The sequence below is a fragment of the Salmo trutta genome, chromosome 3 (genome assembly GCF_901001165.1).
Source record: "Salmo trutta chromosome 3, fSalTru1.1, whole genome shotgun sequence".
Classification (NCBI taxonomy): Eukaryota; Metazoa; Chordata; class Actinopteri; order Salmoniformes; family Salmonidae; genus Salmo; species Salmo trutta.
Window position 1 is genome coordinate 57,594,968 of NC_042959.1, and position 26,207 is coordinate 57,621,174.

The following is a 26,207-nucleotide window of genomic DNA, read 5'->3' on the forward strand; positions in this document are numbered from 1 at the left end:
TCTGATCCAGCACTTTATTTAATTGCCTGAAAGGCTATCAATTGTTGCTATAAAGGGTATAATAAGACAGGCGAGAAAAAAACTGGGAACCACAACAACATAAACCCAAATTAAATCCTGATTGGAAGAACAGCGTGAGTAGTACACGGAATACTGTGTGGACACCTTGTGCTTCTCTACCGTAGTATGTGTCCAAATGGCACCCTATTCCCTACATAGTGCACTAGTTTTAACCAGAGCACTATAGACCCTGGTCAAAAGTAGTACACTATATAGAGAATAGGATGGCATTTAGGATGTAATCCATTTCACAGATTAACCAGTGTGTTCCTGTTAGTAACGGTCACTATGACCACAACACACAGTTCCAGACAAACCCCATTCTCTCCAATAGGAGGAGAGAAAACCTTTGGAGCCAACATAACATGGTGAAAAAAACAACATTTCCCACAACAACACCACGAGAAGAGAAAGAACACTACTACTATTGATATTAGATCCACAAACAACACAAGGAGATTAGAGGAAATGTTTATCCAATGTTGCAATAGTTGATCTAAACACAGGTCACCATGACCTGAAGTGTGTGTGTGTGTGTGTGTGTGTTGCCCTCTCACCTGGTAGGCCTCCAGTGTGTAGCAGCCCTGGCAGGGTGTGGGGGCCGGGGCCGGGGGGGCCCGCCTCTTCTTAATCTCTATCCTGGGGGACATCCTGGAGATGTTCATGACGGATTGGGACTGGCCCAGGGTGCTGGGTCGCGCCTCCACACAGGGCACGATGGACACTGTGGACAGGCCCTGGATGAGGAAGGAGAGAGAAGGGTTAATGCAGAACATAACAATTACACACAGACAGATAATGTGACACATTCACACACACACACACACACACACACACACACACACACACACACACACACACACACACACACACACACACACACAATTATAAACACACAGAACAGAGCTACATATGAACTGAGTGGCATTTAAAGGTCAGGTCATTCTAAATGGTCTCAGAAACCCAAAATCACAGGTTGATATGGTGGACAGTGGAAATGTCAAGGGCCAGTCCTGAAGGGTGAGCATGGGTCATGCACTTTATTCACTAACGCTGTGTCCCAAGTGGCACCCTATTCCCTATGGTGTGCACTACTTTTGACAAGGACACATAACACTATATAGAGAATAGGGTGCCATTTCAGACTCTGACTAACAAGGGCTCACGACTGAATCTAAAATATCAGCATATGTTCATCATGGTCTGTTATTGCAGTGGTAAATTAAGCCAATGCAAAGCTTAGTGTTGGGTCTGTCTCCTCTAGTCTGCAAGAGGAGGCACTCAGATCCCTGCTGAATCAGGATGCTTGTGACAGTTGTGATAGCTGCAGTCAGCTTTATTACCATTCTGTAGCTACGCCGCCTCGCTAATACACCGTCTGTCTGTCTGGGAGGGATGCTGCTGAGCAATGGGGGACGATCAAAGAATGATCAAAGGCTTTACTAAGCATCTGAAGCTTAGCCTGGTCCCAGATCTGTTTGCACTGCCTTTCCAACTCCTATGGTCAATGTCGTGCCAAGTGATCATAAAAAGGAGTTGGCAAGACAGCACAAACAGATCTGGGTCCAGGCTATCTGAAACGTCCTAAGCTTCTGTCTCTGTACTGTAGCACAACTAGGAACAAAGATATGCATCTTTAAACGATGGTGTGGGGGGGTTAAAGAAAAGAAAGGAAAACATATTAAGTCAAAATGACACAGCATTTCAGACAATTCCTGGGCAGAGGATCAAAGTAGTCATGAAAAAAAGTTCAAATGACTAAAACATGAAGTTCTAGTCATTAGAGGTAATCAGTGAACCAAGCAGTACTCACAGTGGGGAGAATGAATGGAACATGTGCAGGAGGGAGAGAAAAGCACTCAAAGGTATTCAGACCTGGGCATAAATAGTATTTGTTTTCTTTCAAAAATATTTTTTATCATTTGATTGAGCCTGCCTGGTGTGCCAGTTGGGCATGGTTTGAACTTTTGGGACTATTTCATTGGTTCCATTACACCAGGCAAGCACAATCAAACTAGTCTAGTGTACTAAGGAGAGTCAGTGTGGCTTTGAGGGAGATGTGAGTTGCCAATTGCTTGCATATAGTATAAGCTTGGAAAAGCAGACTGAGCTACTATACAGTAATGTAGAGCAAAGAGAAAAAGACGCATGTAACAAAAAACCTAGCTGGAGTCTTGGAATCCTGCAGTAGATTTACTGCTGCCCCGCTCTAAGAACAGAGCCTGGATCAACTAAGTTGACACAATTCATCTTTATGACCTTCACATCCTGTTTAACTTTGATCTTCTCTTCTCTTACTCACGTGCCTCTCCCACCTACTAGATCTTCCTGACTCAAATAATATAACATCTAGCAGACGCTTTTATCCAAAAGAGACTTACAGTCATGCTTGCATACATTTTACGTATGGCTGGTCCCAGGAATCAAACCCACTCTCCTGGCATAGCAAGCGCCATGCTCTACCAACTGAGCTACAGAGAACCACATAATTTATACATGGGCATAATTGCATCCCAAGGATAGATGACATGGCATACTTTACACAGTGCACAGTCGGCTTTACTCTATTCCCTTCTATTGGCTGCTGCCTATATATAGGCTACTGTACATATAAACTCAGCAAAAAAATAAACGTCACTTTTCCAGGCCCCAGTCTTTCAAAGATAATTCGTAAAAATCCAAATAACTTCACAGATCTTCAACGTGAAGGGTTTAAACACTGTTTCCCATGCTTGTTGAATGAACCATAAACAATTAATGAACATGCACCTGTGGAACGGTCGTTAAGACACTAACAGCTTACACCTCTGGCCTGCTCGCCTCCCTACCTCTGAGGAAGCACAGTTCCCGCTCAGCCCAGTCAAAACTGTTCGCTGCTCTGGCACCCCAATGGTGGAACAAGCTCCCTCACGACGCCAGGACAGCGGAGTCAATCACCACCTTCCGGAGACACCTGAAACCCCACCTCTTTAAGGAATACCTAGGATAGGATAAAGTAATCCTTCTAACCCCCCCCCTTAAAAGATTTAGATGCACTATTGTAAAGTGGTTGTTCCACTGGATATCATAAGGTGAATGCACCAATTTGTAAGTCGCTCTGGATAAGAGCGTCCACTAAATGACTTAAATGTAAATGTAAATGTACACACTGTAGGCAATTAAGGTCACAGTTATGAAAACTTAGGACACTAAAGAGGCCTTTCTACTGACTCTAAAAATCACCAAAAGAAAGATGCCCATGGTCCCTGCTCATCTGCGTGAACGTGCCTTAGACATGCTGCAAGGATGCATGAGGATTTCAGATGTGGCCAGGGCAATAAATTGCAATGTCCGTACTGTGAGACGCCGAAGACAGCGCTACAGGGAGACAGGACGGACAGCTGATCGTCCTCTCAGTGGCAGACCACCCGTAACAACACCTGCACAGGATCTTTACATCACACCTGCGGGACAGGTACAGGATGGCAACAACAACTGCCCGAGTTACACCAGGAACACACAATCCCTCCATCAGTGCTCAGACTGTCCGCAATAGGCTGAGAGAGGCTGGACTGAGGACTTGTAGACCTGTTGTAAGGCAGGTCCTCAGCAGACATCACTGGCAACAACGTCGCCTATGGGCACAAACCCACCGTCGGTGGACCAGACAAGACTGGCAAAAAGTGCTCTTCACTGACGAGTCGCGGTTTTGTCTCACCAGGTGTGATGGACGGATTCGCGTTTATCATCGAAGGAATGAGCGTTACACCGAGGCCTGTACTCTTGAGCGGGATCGATTTGGAGGGTCCGTCATGGTCTGGGGCGGTGTGTCACAGCATCATCGAACTGAGCTTGTTGTCATTGCAGGCAATCTCAACGCTGTGCGTTACAGGGAAGACATCCTCCTCCCTCATGTGGTACCCTTCCTACAGGCTCATCCTGACATGACCCTCCAGCATGACAATGCCACCAGCCATACTGCTCGTTCTGTGCGTGATTTCCTGCAAGACAGGAATCTCAGTGTTCTGCCATGGCCAGTGAAGAGCCCGGATCTCAATCCCATTGAGCACATCTGGGACCTGTTGGATCGGAGGGTGAGGGCTAGGGCCATTCCCCCCAGAAATGTCACCCCCCCCAGAAATGTTGACCCCCTCTTTGTTCAGGGACACATTATTCCATTTCAGTTAGTCACATGTCTGTGGAACTTGTTCAGTTTATGTCTCAGTTGTTGAAGCTTGTTATGTTCATACAAACATTTACACATGTTAAATTTGCTGGAAATAAATGCAGTTGACAGTGAGAGGACGTTTCTTTTTTTGCTGAGTTTACATGTACAGTATGTATATGCAAATATTCCAGTAAATCCAAAGCCTCAATCTTCTGCCGGTTGATCCCATGCCACGAGAGAGAAAGGGCAGAGAGGAAACCTGAAATGCATTTTTAGAAATCAGACAGCGTTCAGCAGGGACTGGGGAGTGATTCTTGGCCAGCAGCCAACCCTCTCCTCCCCTGATGAACTTTTCACACTGCGCTAATGTGTTCATGGCGACCTTCTCAAATGAAAGTGAGTGTGGCTAAATTGTTAATATTCCAGCTCACTGAGAGTCCCTCAGTACATCCAAGGCATGTTCAATTATGAAAGACCAATAACAAATATGAGCTGGCGCACACCCAGAAAAAATATTTTGTGTGGAGGTGCTGACTAACGGCGAATAAACTATAAAAATAAAGAGAGTCGCACACTCCATATATAAACTCCCAGTCATTTATTGGGTAAATCACCAACGTGTCAGCATCACTGTGCCTTCTTCAGGGTAAATACTTGAACCAGGTTATGTTGACAAACAGTGCAAGTAGTGCAACCAATGACAATAGTGACAGGTGTGTCATAATGAATAAGTTAATTAGAATGAATTAAGTGAAACTGTTAAAAAACAACAGTTTATGGCATATTAAATATATTAGGCTATTGTTATCATATGCAAACATAATTGAATGTTGCACATAATGTTAGCATCAACATACATTATTGTTTAATTCAATTTCACATATTTAATTGTTTCCTATTTCATTTGTATTTGTTACATGTCATTTTTTGGTTCAACCTTGCATAATGCATAATAAGCATCGTCAACAGGGGGAACATATTGGGTGTACGCTGATAAGCTGTAGAAATAATATATCCATTTATAAGAATTGTTCATAAGAAAGGTCTGAGATCAAAGTCAATATTCAGACCACTAGGGATCAATGATTTTAGATAGGATATCCAGTAAGCCTCCCTTTGTAGTAGTAGGATCTCCATGTTACCTCCTCTCCTTGGTAGAGCAACATGCTCAATGCCTGTGTATTTGAGGGAGGATTGTGGCTGAACTGTTAATATCCCGGCTCTCTGAGAGTCCCTCAGTACATCCACTGCATGTTCAATTATGAAAGACCAACACAAACACACGTTCCAAATTTAGGGAGAGACTATGGTAACTTTCAATTGGGATCCGTGCTGTTGTTGTACTCAGCTGTTGGAACGGAATGTTCCATGCAGGGAATTGCCATGAATTCGTAGCATACGTTATGTAATCTTAAATCAGTTACAGACCAGAGCCAAAAAAAAGCTATTGGGTCTTTCTTTGTTATTAAAGTTTGGGAAAAGTTCACCTGAACATCTGTAATTAAATGCTGGAGGAAATCTGAGAACTAACCACAATGCCTATCACCCATGCATATCCAAGGTGGAAATGCATTGTAAGTGGAGTACTCACTGCCAAGACTAGATACAGATAGAACCGAGCATGGCCATCTATGATGATTTAGAGGCAGCAACACGCCCTTATTGTCCTCTCCAAGGACAAAATGTGATCTGAAAGAGTTTCATTCTGTACAATAAAAAAAACTCTGGGAAAACAGACAGGATCATTTGTGGCAAGTCTTAGCATCTTTACAACTGTGTCTCAAAGCAATATCGTTTTCCTTCCTTTAGATCAGACACTATGTACACAGTCCTCAACATTACGGTCCATCAGCTTGTCCAATGTAGGACGGTACACTTTGTATCATAGATGCATACTCTTCTATTTCAGTCTGTGTTATGAACAGTCCTCAACATATCTTCCCATCTGTTAGGCCAATAATGGTATCCAGATATCAGAGTAAATGTAGCCAGGTATAGGATGATGATGTAACATAATCGCTAAGGACACATGGGGTGTGTGTGCGTGCGCCCCCTGGGGCTCGACTCAAATGAGCAGGAGAGATCCACCAAGGTCTTATGGGAAATCCAATAAAATACCCATGATTTGAGGTGTATCCCAGATGGATGCCGGTAATAGATTCCTCTGTAATTGTATATAACGGATTAAATTACCTTCCAAACAGGTAGCCTGTTCAATGTTTGCTCTAATATAATAATGTTTTAGCACACATGCACACCACATACAAAGAACTCCACGATGGAGTAGAAAATATTCCCAGGAAACCGTCCCTACTGCTATAACTACTATTGTTTTACAAACTTACTATTAAACACATTATACATGTCACTGAGTAAAGCTGATCAAATAAAAATAAATAATTCAAGGCTTTAATTTACTTCAGGTTGACTTGCTACAGAAACTTTAAATCCGTCAAGGTACTGTAATTGACTGAGGGGAATCAGAAGACGTGGAATCAGCTTGTCAAGTCTGCCCTCTAGTGGTACATGAGCAGAACAACAGACAATCAGCTATATCGAGAGGCACACAGGCTGAAAAGTAGGGTTGCAAAATAATGGTAGCTTTCTCAAAATTCCTAGGTTTTCCATAAATCCTTGTTGGAGAGTTCTGGATTTCCTGCCTATTCCCTCCTGATTCTTTGAATTGTACAACCAAGATTTCTGGAAAATGGGAATGTTATGGGAAAACGCTACTGAAAAGAAAACCAAAGTTGAGCTCATGTGTTCTCATTTTTGGGGGCATAACATGCTATCTGTTACAAGATGGTGGGTTATGGAAAATCTACAATAGAATAGAACTCAAAAGCATCATTTATCTTCCTGCTAAATGAATGAGATTGCACTTATTGAATGAGATTTGAGTATTGAAAGAAAATATAATGCAAGATGTCAATTACCACACCCAGACATTTCAGGAGGGTTAGTAGTACTTACATTGTAGTGTTTTTCAGTACTTTGAATAATATTATTATCAAGACCATCCATGTCCATAGTAGGCGACTGTTCTTCAGTATGAAATGGAATGTATATCTAACATGCAATACATCAGAATGCAACTACAATACAAGCATGACATGCAGTTATTTCAGTTATTTGACAGATGATAGCAGTACTCATACAGCGCTAGGGTTAAAAAGCCCTTTCCACGGGGACAGTAAAATCTATAAGACTAATTATTTTTTATGGAAAGCCATCATATGTTGAGCTCAAGAATAACAGTAGCTATTTAAGTAGAAGATTTACGTATCAAATTAGTCCACTCAAACACAGAAAAAAATATGCTTATTTTTCCTGCATTTCAACATACATAAGTAGTAAGTCAACAGTTTAAAGTCAGCTTGATCTGCAGACACACACTCTCTCAGTGAGTAGCCTATGCATGGTGCCTTGTAGTATGTTCTAGATGGTATTATGGTGTTAAGTTAGCCAAGCCAATGAGATAAATGTCACTCTGTTGGAACACAAGTGAACTGTGCCGTCTTACCTTTGATTTCCTTCTGTTGAACTTAAAGAATCCGAGCAGACCTTTGTTCTCGGCCCCACCGACACTTGAGGTGTTGGAACGGAAGTATTCTAACAATGAATGGACAGACAACAGGTTTCAGTTCACTCCGAAATGAAAGGGTTGGCTCACAGCTAAAAATAAAGGTTTTCATTCATGCAGTTCATTCATTAACCAATGTGACGAAATCAACCACAGCTAGAACTATACTACTATACCACATTATGCAAGTCATGTCAGTTATTAAAAGTTTAACCCATGCATACAACAAAAAGTATTCTCCATAAACAACACACACTCTCAAGCCTCTATCTACAATCAGGCAGTTTCAACAGTAGATGGCACTACAGCTAAACTTTTCCAATATGACAGTGCATCTATTCTTCAACCTCTGAAAATAAATCTAACAAACAGTCATAACACACTGTAAGCCAGAAGGAAAGGGATATAATATTGACTGTATCTTATATTTGATCTAAGATATGTAAAACAAGCAAACAAAACAAGCGAGATTGTCCCACGAGGAGAAAAGGAACGGCAAAGTGGGGTTAATGTGACTGTACAAGAGACTGTTAAGCTACAGGTAATGTCACTACAGCATTGTGGACGGGAACAATAAGCAGCATACAGACAGTAATACCTGAGTAATTTAGAGCAGGTGCAGAAGCCATTTTAGGTTGACGAACTGGAAACAATCACAGGATTTCAACAACATTAAAGGGCCCTTGTTGCAATGCAGACTATCCTTAACTATACAAGATTCTCTCTTTATCAAAACTATACATCATTTCCCATGTCATTGGCTATGCAATCCCCCACCCCTCACACCCCTGCCTACAGAAAAGGGGGAAACAGTGAAACTACCAACAACACTGACAATGGTATTTGACAACTGCCTCTAGTTTAACTCAAGCATCAGTACATCTCACTAGGCTTTGTCGGTAGTGTTCTAATGACTAACCGTCTATATTGCCTCTCTAAGGGCAGAGTCATAGGGGGCAGAGTACACACCCTGGAAGGCATGTGCTTATCGAAGCTTATTTAACCAAATATGTAAACACGAGCTCACTTATTTATTCTGCAGCGCCACCCTGATAAGATGGACTAGCCCAGACTGAATTACACCCCATGTAAACATTACAGGCACAGATGTGCACAGCTGCAGTAAGAAAGTAATGCACGTTACTTTGATTCAATCTCACATGTGAGTGCTGATTATAGATGCGATCAGGGTGTAAAAGCGTGACAGAAAACAACGGAGAGAGCTCAAATTAAATATACGATTACACAGGTTGAGAAGAATAAGAGGAACAGTAATAGTTTGTTAACAGAGATAGGTTTGTACAGTTAGCCTGGTCTCAGATCTGTTTGTGCTACAATGTCAACGCTAACACTGTAGGTATCATGTGAGGACATGGAATAGTCTGGTCCCAGATCTGTTTGTGCCGTCTTTTCATCTCCTATAATCATTGTCGTACCATAGGAATTGGCAAGAAATGTGTCACCATTCTACAGGAAGTGGTGGAGGGAGATGGGGGTATAAGGTGGTTTATTTACCAAGAGTCTGGTCCTGTACGTAGAGCTCTCTGATGCCTAGCTCGCTCAGACACTTGTCCAGCTCCAGCTCGTGGTTGCTGACATTGTCCTTCAGCAGCAGGACATGGGCCGGGTCAAAGTCACACTTCTCACAGATGGCTGGGACCAGGCTCTCCAGGGGCACCAGGGGACTCACCCTCACCACCGCCTTCTGGCTCCTGTGGTAGTTCACCACCAGACGCACCGTTTTCTTTACAGGGAAGACAGTGACTTTAGTGCCAATGGATGGATACAGTATTAAAGAGTATTAGAGAACCTCCTAGGTTCAAATAGTATTTGTTTGACCTTGAGCTTGCCTGCAATCATGCCGATCTGGCACTTCAGGCAGGCTCAATCAAACGCTCAAAGTATTTGAAATAAAATGTTCAATTTGAACCCATGTCTAAGTTCATTAATTAAATGGTACTTGAAAGTAAAGATCTCAGCCGTACACATCCAATTGGAAAAACTAGGGTGGAAAATATTGAGTGAGAGAAAAAAAAAGTGGGTGTCAGAATCGTAGGATAAACCATGATTAACTAAAAACTTCACTCCACCTCACTTAAAAAGAGGTTATGCTTTACTTTCAGCTTTTCCCTTAGAACGTAGACATTTGTTGACAGGCATAGGGGAGGAGGGGGGGTGAGACTGGGGGTCATTCAAGACTAGCACTCTAAGGTAACTGAGGCTCGGAGACAAGTCGAGGCCTGACAGAGAGGGCCTGTGTGTGGGCAGCCACTGCCTGGTCAGTCCCAGGGTGTTTGGTGTACCTATAGAGAGGGATCATAATAACAGTGCCAGCAGCACTAAGAGGGTTGAGGTGGTTGTTATGAAGAACACAGGCTACATCCCAAATGGCACACTATTCCCTATATAGTGCATTACTTTTAACAAGTTCCCATAGGGATCTGGTTAAAAGTAGTGCACGATATAGGAAGTAGGATGCCATTTGGGACAAACAACAAAAGATACTGTTATCACGGAGGCCATGACGGTCACACACCAGTACACAATGTACAGACTTCAAGACTCTCCTTCTGAAAACATCATGTCAACCACTTACCAGTCAAGGGCGTGTAACAATCACAAGCACAACTGTTTTTGTGTGTGGCTCTTTGCTAATATTTACTGAGGCAACTTGTAAAAAAAGGGGGTTATACTGTACATGCTTATTACAAGTCATAAAATGCATTACAACCACATAATGCATTATACCAGTTGGCTTTAAGTAAAGTGTTACCCACAATGTCGATGACTCAGAGTGAAATAGTGTCAGACTATGGCCATCAGCCAAAGAGAGGTCAAAGGGAGATAGGGGGAGCAGGGCCACCAGGGCCAGTGAGGCCTGAGAGTAGAGTAGAAATAATGCATGGTAACTAAAGGTAAGGCTCTCATGAAAAATTCACATGCTAGGTAAGTAGGAGGAGACACTGGAGACAGAGAGAGAAGACACTATCAGCCACCGAGAGCCGGTAATAATCCCACTGGTTTAGAGACTGGCTCTACAACACCGGCTGCCTACCTTAGCATGAGTCCTTTTTGGGTTTTGTGGCCTTTCCTGCTGCAACGATTTAGTGTCAAAAGGTAAAGAAGGGCGATCGCACGGTTACATGGGGAATCATATATCACATTTCCCAGGTGTCAAAGGTTAGGTTCAATGAACGCTGAAAACATCTTATTCATTGCATCCCAAAAACAGTCAACGATACCCACCCATGCACTAGAACAACAGCAAAAGGCCCAGACCAGAACAAACTAATTTCCAATAACTTCATGAAGTGCAACATATATGTGCATTCATGGAAGACTAAACAGAGGATAACTATGAATCCTCAAGTTACAATAAACACAGCTCATTTCTTATTCACAGTCACAATGCAGCTACATATCCTCAATCAGTAGGACAGTATCAAACAAACACACACAGAGATCTCTATATCAGGATCAGCAGGCACTCACCTCTGGCACTTTAGGCGGAGGTTTCCGCACCACTTTGTTCTGCAACACCTTCTCCCTGATGCTTATGGCAACAACGTCCAGGGACCCCAGCAGGCTGTTGGGCTTGAAGGCTAGGGACAGGCCCTCGCTGGACAGCAGCTCCAGGGTGTGATAGGCTGGGTTCAGGTGGTACCGGCTGCACAGATCCACCAACAGGTCCATGAGCGCCTTGCTGCACAGAGAGGCAAAAGCAGCACAGGAAGCCAGGCTGAGTCACAGACAGGAAGCCAGGTAGAGGTAGAGTCACAGGCTCGTCAGAGTAGAGTAGAGCGGAGCGGGACAGAGTAGACCAAGGTAAGTCCCCATCCCCTAGTTAGCGCACTTCTTTGACCAAGGACCACTACTTTTGACAAGACCGCTATGGGCTCTGGTCAAAAGTAGAGCACTATATAGGGAATACGGTGTCGTTTGGGATGTGACCTGACTGACAGATAGGGTTACCTCCTTTAGCTCCAATAGGAATACCTGTAATTACACTGGGTGATGCACAGGCAGACACTCATGCTGCTCAGCTTACAGCATTAGATAAGCCTGCAAATTGGTACATAAAAGGCTGATTTAATGATCTGAACTCAGTGATGTGTTAGAAAGTTAAATGAATTACAGATAGGAAATCTAGCCTTAGTCAATTGACAATAAATTACCCATCTGGTCTACTTATAATATACGTATGCAGGGATGGAAATTAAGCTAGCCTGAGGCTAGTACTTTGCAAATAGGGCTAGTAGAAAATGTGCCAAACTAGCCCGTCAGGCGAGTGGCATTTTCTATTTCAAATGACACATATTTGGCTAGAAGAATGTAACCTGGGCTAGTAAAAATTGTAACCCGACTGGTCAGTGTCCTAAATCCTTCACTTGAGAATGTAGAATGCCTTAATAAATCCTGATACAATGTTCTGTTTTTGAGCGTCATATGAAGTCCCATGTCATGTAATACTGCCTGCTGGGAGAAGACAGCTCATATGACAAAACTGCTAAAGGGCTGCTCTGAACAACCAACTCGTAATGACCAGAGCAAAGTTCGCTCATCACAAGTCTTACAACTGCATCATAATGCATTACACATTAGCTGTAGGATGGAGAGTTATGGTTCATTCGAAAATAACAATGTATTAATTTATACTACAACTTTCTTCTTAGAATAACATATCTAGCTAGCAAATGAGGCTTTGACAAGACACTGGAAACACAACACATTGATCTGTATTCCCTATCATAATGAAAACAGTGGGACAAGTGTGACAAAACCCTTACACATCATAATGGAGAGGGTGTTGTCTGATTGCTTCCTGCACACATGAACCAGGTGATTACAAGACATTTATGACACCTGGATGAAACTCCCTTGGGCTTTATCATGCACTGAGACAATAAAACGGATTTCCCATAAATCAAACGACAGTCAGACACAATTTGGATTGTCCAGATTTTTCATCTGTAAATGCTCTACAGATGGTCATACTATCAACAAACTATCTGTTGATAAGCAACTGTATGCTAAGGTTACGGTTAGGGTTAGAATGAGGATAAAGTTTAAGGTTAAGATAAGGTTTAAGGTTAGGGCAAGAGATGTGAGATGTGATTTGTGCTCAGTAATGTGTGAATATATATTGAACAAAAATATAAATGCAACAATTGAAAAGATTTTACTGAGTTACATTTCATATAAGGAAATGGATGTGGATCAGAAAACCAGTCAGGATCTGGTGTGACCACCATTTGCCTCATGCAACGTGACACATTTCCTTCGCATAGAGTTGATCAAGCTGTTGATTGTGACCTGTGGAATGTTGTCCCACTCCTCTTCAACGGCTGTGCGAAGTTGCTGGATATTGGCAGGAACGCTGTCATTCAAGTCGATCCTGAGCATCCCAAACAATGGGTGACATGTCTGGTGAGTATGCAGGCCATGGAAGAACTGGGACTTTTTCAGCTTCCAGGAATTGTGTACAGATCCTTGCGATATGGGGCCGTGCGTTATCATGCTGAAACATGAGGTGATGGTGGCGGATGAATGGCATGACAATGGGCCTCAAGATCTCGTCACGGTATCTCTGTTCATTCAAATTGCAATCGCTAAAATGCAATTGTGTTCGTTATCCGTAGCTTATGCCTGCCCATACTATAACCCCACCGCCACCATGGGGCACTCTGTTCACAACGTTGACATCAGCAAACCGCACGCTCACACGACTCCATACACGCTGTCTGCCATCTGCCTGGTATAGTTGAAACCGGGATTCATCCGTGAAGTGCACACTTCTCTAGCATGCCTGTGGCCATCGAAGGTGAGCATTTGCCCACTGAAGTCGGTTACGACGCCAAACTGCAGTCAGGTCAAGACCCTGGTGAGGACGACGAGCACGCAGATGAGTTTCCCTGAGACGCTTTCTTACAGTTTGCGCTGAAATTCTTCGTTTGTGCTAACGAAAGGGGCTCCCGAGTGGCGCAGCGGTCTAAGGCTCTGCATCTCAGTGCTAGAGGCGTCACTACATACCCTGGTTTGATTCCAGGCTGTATCACAACTGGCCGTGATTGGGGCTTCCAGGATCGGGGTTTTGAGGCCGGTTGGTTGAACTGTCAAATTCTCTAAAACGACATTGGAGGTTGGAGGCTTATGGTAGAGAAATTAACATTCAATTCTCAATTCTAGTGAACATTCCTGCAGTCAGTATGCCAATTACACACTCCCTCAAAACTTGGGAGACATCTATGGCATTGTGTTGTGTGATAAACCTGCACATTTTAGAGTGGCCTTTTATTGTCCCCAGCATCAGCTACTTCATATGCCACACCTGTCATGTGGATGGATTATCTTTGCAAAGGAGAAATGCTCACTAAGTTACGTAAACAAATTTGTACAACAAATTTCAAAGTAATAAGCTTTCTGTTCGAATTAGAATTTTGTTTAGTATTAGATAGCTAGTTGAAATGTTACTGATAGTCTAAAGATGGACTATCCAAATGAAGTGTTACACAAATTACTTGGCAAAGAGCATCACTTAGAGTAAAAGGCAATGGAAAAGACGGCCCCAAGTGAGAGAGATGACGACCACTGTATGAGCCTGATCCCAGATCAGTTTTCTCTGTCCAGAGCAGTTGGCAAGACTTCACAGACAGACCTGGGATCACTGTCCTGTATTGGTTCACAAAAAAATACTGTTAGAAACTCTCACATGCCACTCATTAACAGCATTAACAGAGGCCCTTGTCTTGTTTTCTGCATGAGGGCTGGAGTCCTGGATGGCCTAGTCTGATTCACTCACTGCTCCAGCAGAAAGAGAGAGAGACCCTCATTAAGGCCAGAGAGGCTCTGGCAGGTCAGCTTCTCACAACATGCACACACACTGATTCTGGGCCACTGAGGGAACCTTGAAAAGGCCTCTCCAATCACATACCAAACAAGGCCACATCCACATACATAACAGAGTCTGTGAATTGAGGGTCGAAGGGGTAATGTGTACGTGTGCATATGCATATGTGACGAGTGTGTGGTGTTGCCTCTCACCTGCCGTCCACTGTGCTGCTGGTCTGGTAGCCTTGAGGCAGAGTGATGTGGAGGTCTACGCTGGTCCTCATGTTCTCCTTGGTGTCCATCACCATGCTGCCCATACTGCCCTGCGCTGAGCCTCCCCCGTCAGGCACTGCATTACGGAAGATTCTCCTGGGGGCGGGCTCGGGGGCCAGGGGCGGAGGGGGGGCTCGGGACTTCATTCCCTTCCTGAGGGATGGACAGAGGTTAGGCATAAGGTCAGGGACAGGCATAAGGTCAGGGGTATGACTAAGTTTTGGGTTAAGTTTAGTTTTATAATCAGATATTTTAGAGCGAAATTGTCATTTGCAGATTGGCCTGATTGTGGCAACCTAGAGAAATTAATTATGTTGTTTTGTTTTCTCCCAGAAAAGGCAGTCCGGTCGTCATGGTGATTCAAAGGGAAATAGAATAGACAAGACTTTGCACTACTTTGCTGTTTTGCACTGGGATAGGTGACAACAAAAATAACAGAGACAACTTGAATGGCAATGACTTTCTGTCTTTCAGCGAGATTACATAAGCAAGTCTGTCTCCAGATATGCAAAGGTTGTTTATTGGTTGGCAGGGTCACAGTGGTCCGTGTTGATGTGATATTCCATTCAAATCTGACACCAAGGACTTTCCTTATCATGATTTGTTCATTATTATAAAAACTTAATGCAGTTATCTTGTTTTATAAATATAAAAAAGGGGAGGTGCTCTACAAGCCTCTCTGGGTTTTTAACCCCTCCTGCACATGCTCTTTTCGTTTGCCTTTTAAACCTTTATCATATTGTTTTGTAGTTTCTTGTGTGCAAATAAATAAATAAAACAATTATTTTATACAGTATAGAGATGATGTAACCATCTAAACACACAAGGATAAAGATAGCCAGCATGCATTGCAATTCCTCCAAACTCATGTCTGTCATTATACTGTATTTCAATATAGAAATGAATAAATAGGCATAAAATAACTTTTCAACTCTTTTTTGAGCGCAGGCGGCAGCTCTACACTGCACCAAAATTCATGGCGCTAACTGCACTGATGGCAGGACTTTGAGAAAAGATGATGTAAATCATTAGTGGTCCTAACTTCCACTACACCTGACTCTGTATGTATTTGACACGTGTCAGAGGAACAAATTGTAGCTTTGTCTCAGCACACACCATTATCTTGACTATAATATACAGTTTACAATGATTAATGCTTTTTCCCTTCTAGGTATGTTCAATAGCTACACACTTTCTCCCTACTGAGCAAACAACAGTATGAGATAAATCTGCACCACTCACGTCAAGTCAGTCCTTGGGCTTTTGATTAAGCGTTCTATATATCAGTCCATGTTTATAAATCCTTCCCAAGGACTGGGGCTACAGGGAAAAGGTCTCTTCTAGGAGCCTTGAAGACAACTTGTTCTGTGAAGGTGGAGAGTAGGCATGCATGTGAACATTCAACAAACTACTGTGCTTAGACTCTAACCTCACCTAAGCTAATTATTAATAACTAAGTGCGGCATCCATCCACAGCCTCAGAGTGATTGAACCATTGAACCACAATTGTTCAAAACAAAACACTACAGAGAGGGCGATTAAATGAAAAGGACGTCATGGTCAAAACCAGTGTTCTGCAGTATACCACTATGAATGGGTCAGGGAGACTGCACCTGTGTAACTGTGTGTTTGATACTGAGACAACAACTCGTACACCTCCGCTCGAGACTGAGATCTTAGCGTGCCCTTGTCTCCAGAGTCAGCCAACGCACACACACATGCACACACAGACGCACACACATGTGCGCACACACACACACACACACACACACGCACACACACACACACGCACGCACACACACACACACTCGCTCTTGGGCGATTAGAGAATCTCCTAGAGAGAAAAAAACTCAGTTACTGAGCTGGGCAGTAAGTGCAGTTTCCTCAGTGACTGGGTTACAAATGGACCGTTCACAGAACCACTCAGTCTGCTCTCTCCACTTCATTGGCCAGTTGTGAAAGGAATCAACCTGAGATATTTTTTATTTGAACACACAATCCAATTGTGTGTTCAAATAAATTTTGTTGAACGACTGTGAGAAGGTCACTTCTGGTGACTTTTTTAAAGGACATTGTACTCCAAAATACATGAAAATTAAGTTATGTTCTCTTCCTTTGAAACTCATTTGTAAATCAAGGACAGTTTCATTTTATCTCTTGAGCTCAGTGACATCACCAGACAATTCTATATTAACCCCCGAAATAATTTAGCTAGCGTAACGTTACTGTATCTTAGCTAATAATTATAATAGGGTTAGCTATATTTCCAGGATTACAAGCTAGCTAGCTAGTCACCTTGGAGGTTTCTTGGACGATCTGATGAGAATCTGAGGACGATTTCTAACTTTTTCTAACTTCCCACTGGGCACAGATGTCAATTCAGTGTCAATTCCACGTTGGTTCAACGTCATTTCATTTAAATTATGTGGAAACAACGTTGATTCAACCAATGTGTGCCCAAAGGCACGTCTCAGCAAAATAAAACAAATACTACTAATAATAAAATAAAGGTTAAAAATGTTTTTTGAAGTAGTGGCAACGATTTAGTAAATACAGTGCCTTCAGAAAGTATTCACACCCCTTTACTTTTCCACAATTTTTGGTGTTATAGCCCGAATTTAAAATTGATTAAATTGAGATCTTGTGTCTACACACAATACCCCATAATGTCAAAGTGGAATTTTGATTGTAGAACAATGTCTTAAGTCAATAAGTATTCAACCCCTTTGTTATGGCAAGCCTAAATAAGTTCAGGAGTAAAAATGTGCTTAACAAATCGCATAATAAATGTTGCATGGACTCAATCCATATTCAATAATGGTGGTTAAGAGGATTTTTTAATGACTACACAATCTCTGTACGCCACACATACAATTATCTGTAAGGTCCCTCAATCAAGTAGTGAATTTCAAGCACAGACTCAACCACAAAGACCAGGGAGGTTTTTCCAATGCCTAGCAAAGAAGGACACCGTTTGGTAGAAGTGTAAAAAAAAGTGTTGAATATCCCTTTGAGCATGGTGAATTTACTCATTAGGCTTTGGATGGTGTATCAATACACCCTGTCACTACAAAGATACAGGCTTCCTTCCTAACTCAGTTACCGGAGATGAAGGAAATTGCTCAGGGATTTCACCATGAGGCCAATGGTGATTTTAAAACAGTTACAGAGTTTTTTGTTTTTACATTTGACATTTATTTCACCTTTATGGAACCAGGTAGGCAAGTTGAGAACAAGTTCTCATTTACAACTGCGACCTGGCCAAGATAAAGCAAAGCAGTTCGACACATATAACAACACAGAGTTACACATGGAGTAAAACAAACATACAGTCAATAATACAGTAGAAATATAAGTCTATATACAATGTGAGCAAATGAGGTGAGATAGGGGAGGTAAAGGCAATAATAGGCCATGGTGGCGAAGTAAATACAATATAGCAATTAAAACAATGCTTAAAGCTAGTGAGGGAGATAAGTGTTTCCAGTTTCAGAGATTTTTGTTGTTCATTCTAGTCATTGGCAGCAGAGAACTGGAAGGAGAGGCGGCCAAAGGAGGAATTGGCTTTGGGGGTGACAAGTGAGATATACCTGCTGGAACGCGTGCTACGGGTGGGTGCAGCTATGGTGACCAGCGAGCAAAAATAAGGCGGGACTTTACCTAGCAGGGTCTGTAGATGACCTGGAGCCAGTGGGTTTGGCGATGAGTATGAAGCGAGGGCGAGCCAACGAGAGCGTACAGGTCGCAGTGGTGGGTAGTATATGGGGCTTTGGTGACAAAAAGGATGGCACTGTGATAGACTGCATCCAATTTGTTCTTTAGGGTGTTGGAGGCTATTTTGTAAATGACATCGCCAAAGTCGACAATCGGTAAGATGGTCAGTTTTACGAGGGTATGTTTGGCAGCATGAGTGATGGATGCTTTGTTGCGAAAGACGAAGCCAATTCTAGATTTAACATTGGATTGGAGATGTTTTATGTGAGTATGGAAGGTGAGTTTACAGTCTAACCAGACACCTAGGTATTTGTAGTTGTCTATACATTCTAAGTCAGAGCCGTCCAGAGTAGTGATGCTGAACGGGCGGGCAGGTGCAGGCAGCGATAGATTGAAGAGCATGCATTTAGTTTTACTTGTATTTAAGAGCAGTTGGAGGCCACAGAAGGAGTGTTTTATGGCATTGAAGCTCGTCTGGAGGGTTGTTAACACAGTGTCCAAAGAAGGGCCAGAAGTATACAGAATGGTGTCGTCTGCATAGAGGTGGATCAGAGACGCACCAGCAGCAAGAGCGACATCATTGATATATACAGAGAAGAGAGTCGGCCCAAGAATTGAACCCTGTGGCACCCCCATAGAGACTGCCAGAGGCCCGGACAACAGGCCCTCAGATTTGACACACTGAACTCTTTCGGAGAAGTAGTTGGTGAACCAGTCGAGGCAATCATTTGAGAAACCAAGGCTGTTGAGTCTGCCGATGAGGATGTGGTGATTGACAGAGTCGAAAGCCTTGGCCAGGTCAATGAATACGGCTGCACAGTACTGTTTCTTGTCGGTGGCGGTTAAGATATTGTTTAGGACCTTGAGCGTGGCTGAGGTGCACCCATGACCAGCTCTGAAACCAGATTGCATAGCGGAGAAGGTACGGTGGGATTCGAAATGGTCGGTGATCTGTTTGTTAACTTGGATTTTGAAGACCTTAGAAAGGCAGGGTAGGATAGATATAGGTCTGTAGCAGTTTGGGTCAAGAGTGTCCCCCCTTTGAAGAGGGGGATGACCGCAGCTGCTTTCCAATCTTTGGGAATCTCAGACGACACGAAAGGAGGTTGAACAGGCTAGTAATAGGGGTTGCAACAATTTCGGCAGATCATTTTAGAAAGAAAGGGCCCAGATTGTCTAGCCCGGCTGATTTGTGGGGGTCCAGATTTTGCAGCTCTTTCAGAACATCAGCTGACTGGATTTGGGAGAAGGAGAAATGGGGAAGGCTTGGGCGAGTTTCTGTGGGGGGGTGCAGTGCTGTTGACCGGGGTAGGGGTGGCCAGGTGGAAAGTATGGCCAGCCGTAGAAAAATACTTATTGAAATTCTCAATTCTAATGGATTTATCGGTGGTGACAGAGTTTCTTATCCTCAGTGCAGTGGGCAGCTGGGAGGAGGTGCTCTTATTCTCCATGGACTTTACAATGTCCCAGAACTTTTTTCAGTTTGTGTTGCAGGAAGCACATTTATGCTTGAAAAAGCTAGCCTTGGCTTTTCTAACTGCCTGTGTATATTGGTTTCTAACTTCCCTAAAAACTTGCATTTCACGGGGGCTGTTCGATGCTAATGCAGACCGCCACAGGATGTTTTTGTGTTGGTTAAGGGCAGTCAGGTCTGGAGAGAACCAAGGGCTATATCTGTTCCTGGTTCTAAATTTCTTGAATGGGACATGCTTATTTAAGATTGTGAGGAAGGCATTTAAAAAAAATAACCAGGCCTCCTCTACTGACGGGATGAGGTCGATATACTTCCAGGATACCCGGGCCAGGTCGATTAGAAAGGCCTGCTCACTGAAGTGTTTCAGGGAGCGTTTGATAGTGATGAGTGGAGGTCGTTTGAACGCTGACCCATTACGGATGCAGGCAATGATGCAGTGATTGCTGAGATCTTGGTTGAAAACAGCAGAGGTGTATTTAGAGGGCAAGTTGGTTAGGATGATATCTATGAGGGTGCCGTGTTTACGGCATTGGGGTTGTACCTGGTAGGTTCATTGATAATTTGTGTGAGATTGAGGGCATCAAGCTTAGATTGTAGGATGGCCGGGGTGTTAAGTATGTCACAGTTTAGGTCACCTAGCAGCACGAGCTCTGAAGATAGATGGGGGGCAATCAGTTCACATATAGTATCCAGAGCACAGCTGGGGGCAGAGGGCGGTCTATAGCAGGCGGCAACGGTGAGAGACTTGTTTTTAGAGAGGTGGATTTTTAAAAGTAGAAGTTAAAATTGTTTGGGTGCAGACCTGGATAGTAGGACAGAACTCTGCAGGCTATCTCTGCAGTAGATTGCAACACCACCCCCTTTGGCCGTTCTATCTTGTCTGAAAATGTTGTAGTTAGGGATGGAGATTTCAGAGTTATTGGTGGTCTTCCTAAGCCAGGATTCAGACACGGCTAAGACATCCGGGTTGGCAGAGTGTGCTAAAGCAGTGAATAAAACAAACTTAGGGAGGAGGCTTCTAATGTTATCATGCATGAAACCAAGGCTTTTACGATTACAGAAGTCATCAAAAGAGAGCGCCTGGGGAATAGGAGTGGAGCTAGGCACTGCAGGGCTTGGATTCACCTCTACAGAGGAGGAGGAACGGAGGAGGAGTAGGATAAGGGTACGGCTAAAAGCCATGAGAATTGGATGTCTAGGACATCCGGAACAGAGAGTAAAAGGAGCAGGTTTCTGGGGGCGATAAAATAGATTCAAGGTATAGTGTACAGACAAAGGTATGGTAGAGTTTAATGGTTGTGATATGAGAAAACTGAGGATGGATCAACAACATTGTAGTTACTCCACAATACTAACCTAAATGACAGAGTGAAAAAACATACATCCGGTTTGCAACAAGGCACTTAAGTATTATTGCAAAAAGTGTGGCAAAGAAATGAACATTTTGTCCTGAATACAAAGTGTAATGTTTGGAGCAAATCCAATACATCACTGAGTACCACTCTTCATATTTTCAAGCATGGTGGTGGCTGCATTATAATATGGGTATGTTTATCATCGGCAAGGGGTTGTCACGTCCTGACCAGCAGAGGGAGTAGTGGTGTAGTATTTTGGTCAGGACGTGGCAGAAGAATTCTGTATGTGTTGTCTAGTATGTCTGTTTCTGTGTTAGTCTTGTGACTCCTGATCAGGAACAGCTGGGGATCGTTGTTCCTGATTGGGAGTCATATATTTAGGAGTATGTTTGTCACTTGGGGTTGTGGGTGGTTGTGCTAACACTGCTAGTCCTTTTGTTTGTAGTAAGCCTGTCGTGAGTCTCGTGGTTTCCTGTGTATACTTTGCTTTAATTTATTATTCTTTACATCAAAAGATGAGTATCCACATTCCGCCTGCATTTTGGTCCATTCAACACGGCTTCAACACCTGTGACAGAACCACCCACCTAAACAAGACCAAGCAGCGGAAAAAGGAGCAGGATGCTGAATATATGGACTATCCTGAGGAAATAGACTTCGACATGGACACTCGTGAGAAATGGACTTGGGACCAGATTCTGGCCGGAGAGGGCCCATGGAGAAAGGCTGGTGAGGACCGGGAACGCTACCGGGGTCCACGACTGGCGAGGAAGCCGGAGAGGCACCCCCAATACATTTTTTTGGGGGGGCACACGGGTAGTTTGGCTAGGCCAAGGAAGAGCCATAAGCCAGCTACCCGTGATTATGTGGAGGAGCGTATGGAGTGGAGGGCGCTGTGTTTTGCTGAGGTGCGCACTCTCACCCATACGCACGCACAGTCCGGTGCGTGCCATTCCAGCCCCTCGCAGATGCCGTGCTAGAGTGGGCTTCCAGCCTGGTAGGAGGATGCCTGCGCAGCGCATCTGGTCGCCGGTACGCCTCCTAGGACCAGGCTACCCTACTCCCACTCTACGCACGGCAACCATCAGGCCCCTGCACAGCCCAGTTCGCCCTGAACCAGCACCCCGCTCGTACAGGGCTGCTAGTTCCATCCAGCCAGGACGGGTTGTGCAGGCGGTGCGGTCAAGGCCACCTGTGCACCTCCATGGCCCAGTCTTTCCGGTTCCCGCCTCTCGTGCTATCCCGGAAGTGAGTACCTCCAGTATGGCACGACCAGTACCAGCAACCCGGACCAAGCTTCCCATGAGTCGGCCTAGTCCTATTCAGCCTGTTCCCGCTCCTCGCACTAGCCCTAGGGTGCGTGTCTTCAGCCTGGTACCACCTCTACCAGCCCCACGCACCAGGCTTCCAGTGCGTCGGCCCAGCCTCAAGAGCCCGGCACCAGTGTGCAGTCCAGAGTATCCGGCACCAGTGTGCAGTCCAGAGTATCCGGCACCAGTGTGCAGTCCAGAGTATCCGGCAACAGTGTCTAGTCCGGAACCGAGGGAGACTGCCTGCGACCCGGAACCGGGTGGGTCTGCCTGCGACCCGGAACCGGGTGGGTCTGCCTGCGACCCGGAAGCCGGGTGGGTCTGCCCGGAACCAAAGGAGTCTGTCTGCGACTCAGAACTGAATGTGACTAACTGTGTTGTAAATGAGTCTGCCTACAGCGTGGAAATGAGGGAACCTGCCCACGAGCCACAACAAATTGAGTCTGTCTACGACCCGGACCCCAATGAGTCTGCCTACAACCTGGAGGGCAGGAGGCCGGAACCAGAGCCACCTCCAGGATAGGTGGGTTGGGGAGGGAGGGTGTAGCACAGTGCCGTCGTTGACGGCAGCCACCCTCCCTTCCCTCCCTTTTTTTTGTTTAGGGGGTATTATTTTTTTGCTGTGGTATTGGGGATTTTTGTGTTTTCTTTTAAGGTGCATTCCGGGGTCTGCACCTTTGGGGGGGGGGGGGGGGTACTGTCACGTCCTGACCAGCAGAGGGAGTAGTGGTGTAGTATTTTGGCCAGGACGTGGCAGAAGAAGTCTGTATGTGTTGTCTAGTATGTCTGTTTCTGTTTTAGTCTTGTGATCCTGATCAGGAACAGCTGGGGATCGTTGTTCCTGATTGGGAGTCATATATTTAGGAGTATGTTTGTCACTTGGGGTTGTGGGTGGTTGTGCTAACACTGCTAGTCCTTTTGTTTGTAGTAAGCCTGTTAGCCTGTCGTGAGTTTTGTGTTTATTGTTTTCCTGTGTATACTTTGCTTTAATTTATTATTCTTTACATTAAAAGATGAGTATCCACATTCCGCCTGCAGTTTGGTCCATTCAACACGGCTTCAACACCTGTGACAGGGGTAGCCTAAATCTACACTGGAGTTTTATACCACGATGACATTATATGTTCCTGAGTGACCCCGGTTACAGTTTTGACTTAAATCAGCTTGGAAATCTATAGCAAGACTTAAATGGCTGTCTAGCAATCATCAACAATCCATTTGAATAATGTTTTAAAGAATAATGGGCAAATATTGTCCAGTCCAGGTGTGCAAAGCTCTTAGACTTACCCCAAAAGACTCACAGCTGTAATCATTGCAGGATTACATTGCAGTAGGTATTGTCATAGTGTCACCATAGTTACACTATGATATGGTCAACAACATCACCCCACAGTACAGCACAGGGGACTACAGTAGGGAGTAGCCAGTAACTAACCAACCAGCTAGGTGTTGAGAGGAGTGGCCTACTACTACTATAAACCTAACCTAGCTGTTTAGACCCAGTGGGAGTGTGTAAGCATCACAACAAGCCCCACAGCACAGGAACCGCAGTAGCTGTAGGGTATCTAGCTAACCAGTGAATAGGTACTACATCTATAATCTGACCTGGCAGTTTGTTACCCTGGTGTTGTGTTAGACTGATTACGAGATTAGTCTCTGTGTGCATGGGACTGTTCACATTCCAAGGCCCAAATAAGACTCTGCTCCCCTCTAGGCAACTATCCAGTTAGAATAAGTCAACCCCTCTGTGCTCTTTCTGCCACAGGGCTCAAGTTCATATCAATAATGCTCTCTGTTGTATTGGACAACAATAAAGGAAGCAGTGAGTCAGTGGGAGATACAACTCACTGGCTAACTCTGCAAGGAAAGACTGATGAGCGCTTGTACTGTATGAGGTTCATAAATTATCCAGCCAAAATAATTATGGAAATAAAAATATTCCTTCCTTCCCTGGGTCTTATTAAAACAGTGGAATATGTTAGCAGAGTTTGGGACTGTAGTGTAGTGTATTAGAAGCAGGGAAGCAGGAGCCAGTTTAGACCTGATGAAGAGAGACGTACACAATGACAACCTGTCATTTTAGAAGTTGAAGGTTGGGGAAACACTATCTGCATCCCAAATGGCACCCTAATTTTTATATGGTGCATCACTTTTGAGCAGAGCCCTATAGGCCCTGGTCAATCTAAAGTAGTGCACTATAAAGTGAATAGTGCGCCATTTGGGACGCAACCACTGTGGTGAGAGACACCTGTCATGGCCAGTTCTATGCAACACAATGGGATTAGACCCAAACAATGAGAGCACTATCCTCTAAAAAGTAGGCACTGTGTATTTAGGCATATTATGGAGTAATAAAACAAAAGTGACCCATTTCACTCCAACAGACATTTATTTTACTGACCATAATTAACATATGAAATAGCTGCATATTATTAGTAACAACATACTATACTACATAGGAACTAGGATCCTATTGGAACATACTGCTTTTTGTGTACTGTATGTAAGGTAAAGGAAAATCTTAATATTCTATTTCCTGATATTAGTGCTTTTCTTAGCATACAATAACATGAAGGAACTGATCAAAATATATATATTGAACATTTGATTTAAATGTTTTTATTAATAACATTAATAATAATAATATGAAGGGACAAAGAGGAGAATAAACAAGTAAATATCAGGAAATAAAATACTTATTTGGATAGTTATATAGTCCACCCATTGTGCCCATTGTCTGCTAAAGCAGCTTGATCTGGTTTTAGAAATCTTTGGCCATCTCATTTGGGATCTTTCAATACCACAACAGACTAGCTATTGATTAAGGACTGAGGAAAAAAAAAAATCTGCCTTCATTTGGAGGGTGTCCAAGTGCTGAGAGAGAGAAAGAGAGACTGTCAGGACACATCAATGAGAGACTGTGGATTGCTACTAGCGTTCCCATAGACTTCCAGTAATTCAGCCAACGACTATCTACATGTATTTAAAAGCACATCTCGGCAGAAATAGATATAAAGCCTCCTGAGTGGCGCAGCAGTCTAAGGCACTGAGGCTTGAGGAGTCACTACAGACCCGGGTTCGATCCCCGTCTGTGAAACAGATGATCCCCGGCTGTGACGCAGCCGGATGCAACCGGGAGACCAATGAGGCGGTGCATAATTGGCCCAGCATCGTCTGGGATAGGGAAGGGTTTGGCCTGCCGGGATGTCCTTGTCCCATCGTGCTCTAGCGACTCCTGTGGAGGGCCAGGCGTATGCATGCTGACATCGGTCGCCAGTTGTACGGTGTTTCCTCCAACACATTGGTGCGGCTGGCTTCCGGGTTAAGAGAGCAGTGTGTCAAGAAGCAGTGCGACCTGGCGGGGTCGTGTTTCGGAGGATGCATGGCTCTCGACCTTCGCCTCTCCTGAGTCCATATGGCAGTTGCAACAATGGGACAATTGGATATCACGGAAAAGGGGTAA

General features: G+C 44.0%; 1 protein-coding gene across 6 annotated transcripts in view; it reads right to left on the reverse strand.

The window, feature by feature from the left end:
* LOC115180543 (protein cordon-bleu) overlaps positions 1 to 26,207 on the reverse strand; it is a 67,768-nt gene that overhangs the window by 32,157 nt on the left and 9,404 nt on the right. For 2 of the 6 annotated variants that reach the window (XM_029742710.1, XM_029742745.1), the window contains exons 3-9: positions 14,832 to 15,044; positions 11,283 to 11,493; positions 9,306 to 9,534; positions 8,389 to 8,433; positions 7,731 to 7,819; positions 7,181 to 7,258; positions 618 to 797 (exon numbers count right to left, since the gene is read on the reverse strand). In XM_029742710.1, the coding sequence (XP_029598570.1) occupies positions 618 to 797; positions 7,181 to 7,258; positions 7,731 to 7,819; positions 8,389 to 8,433; positions 9,306 to 9,534; positions 11,283 to 11,493; positions 14,832 to 15,044 (1,045 nt within the window). Of the gene's footprint in view, positions 1 to 617; positions 798 to 7,180; positions 7,259 to 7,730; positions 7,820 to 8,388; positions 8,434 to 9,305; positions 9,535 to 11,282; positions 11,494 to 14,831; positions 15,045 to 16,133; positions 16,257 to 26,207 lie in introns of all 6 variants that reach the window. The other 4 variants (XM_029742726.1, XM_029742718.1, XM_029742735.1 and 1 more) reach the window with 4 other exon arrangements.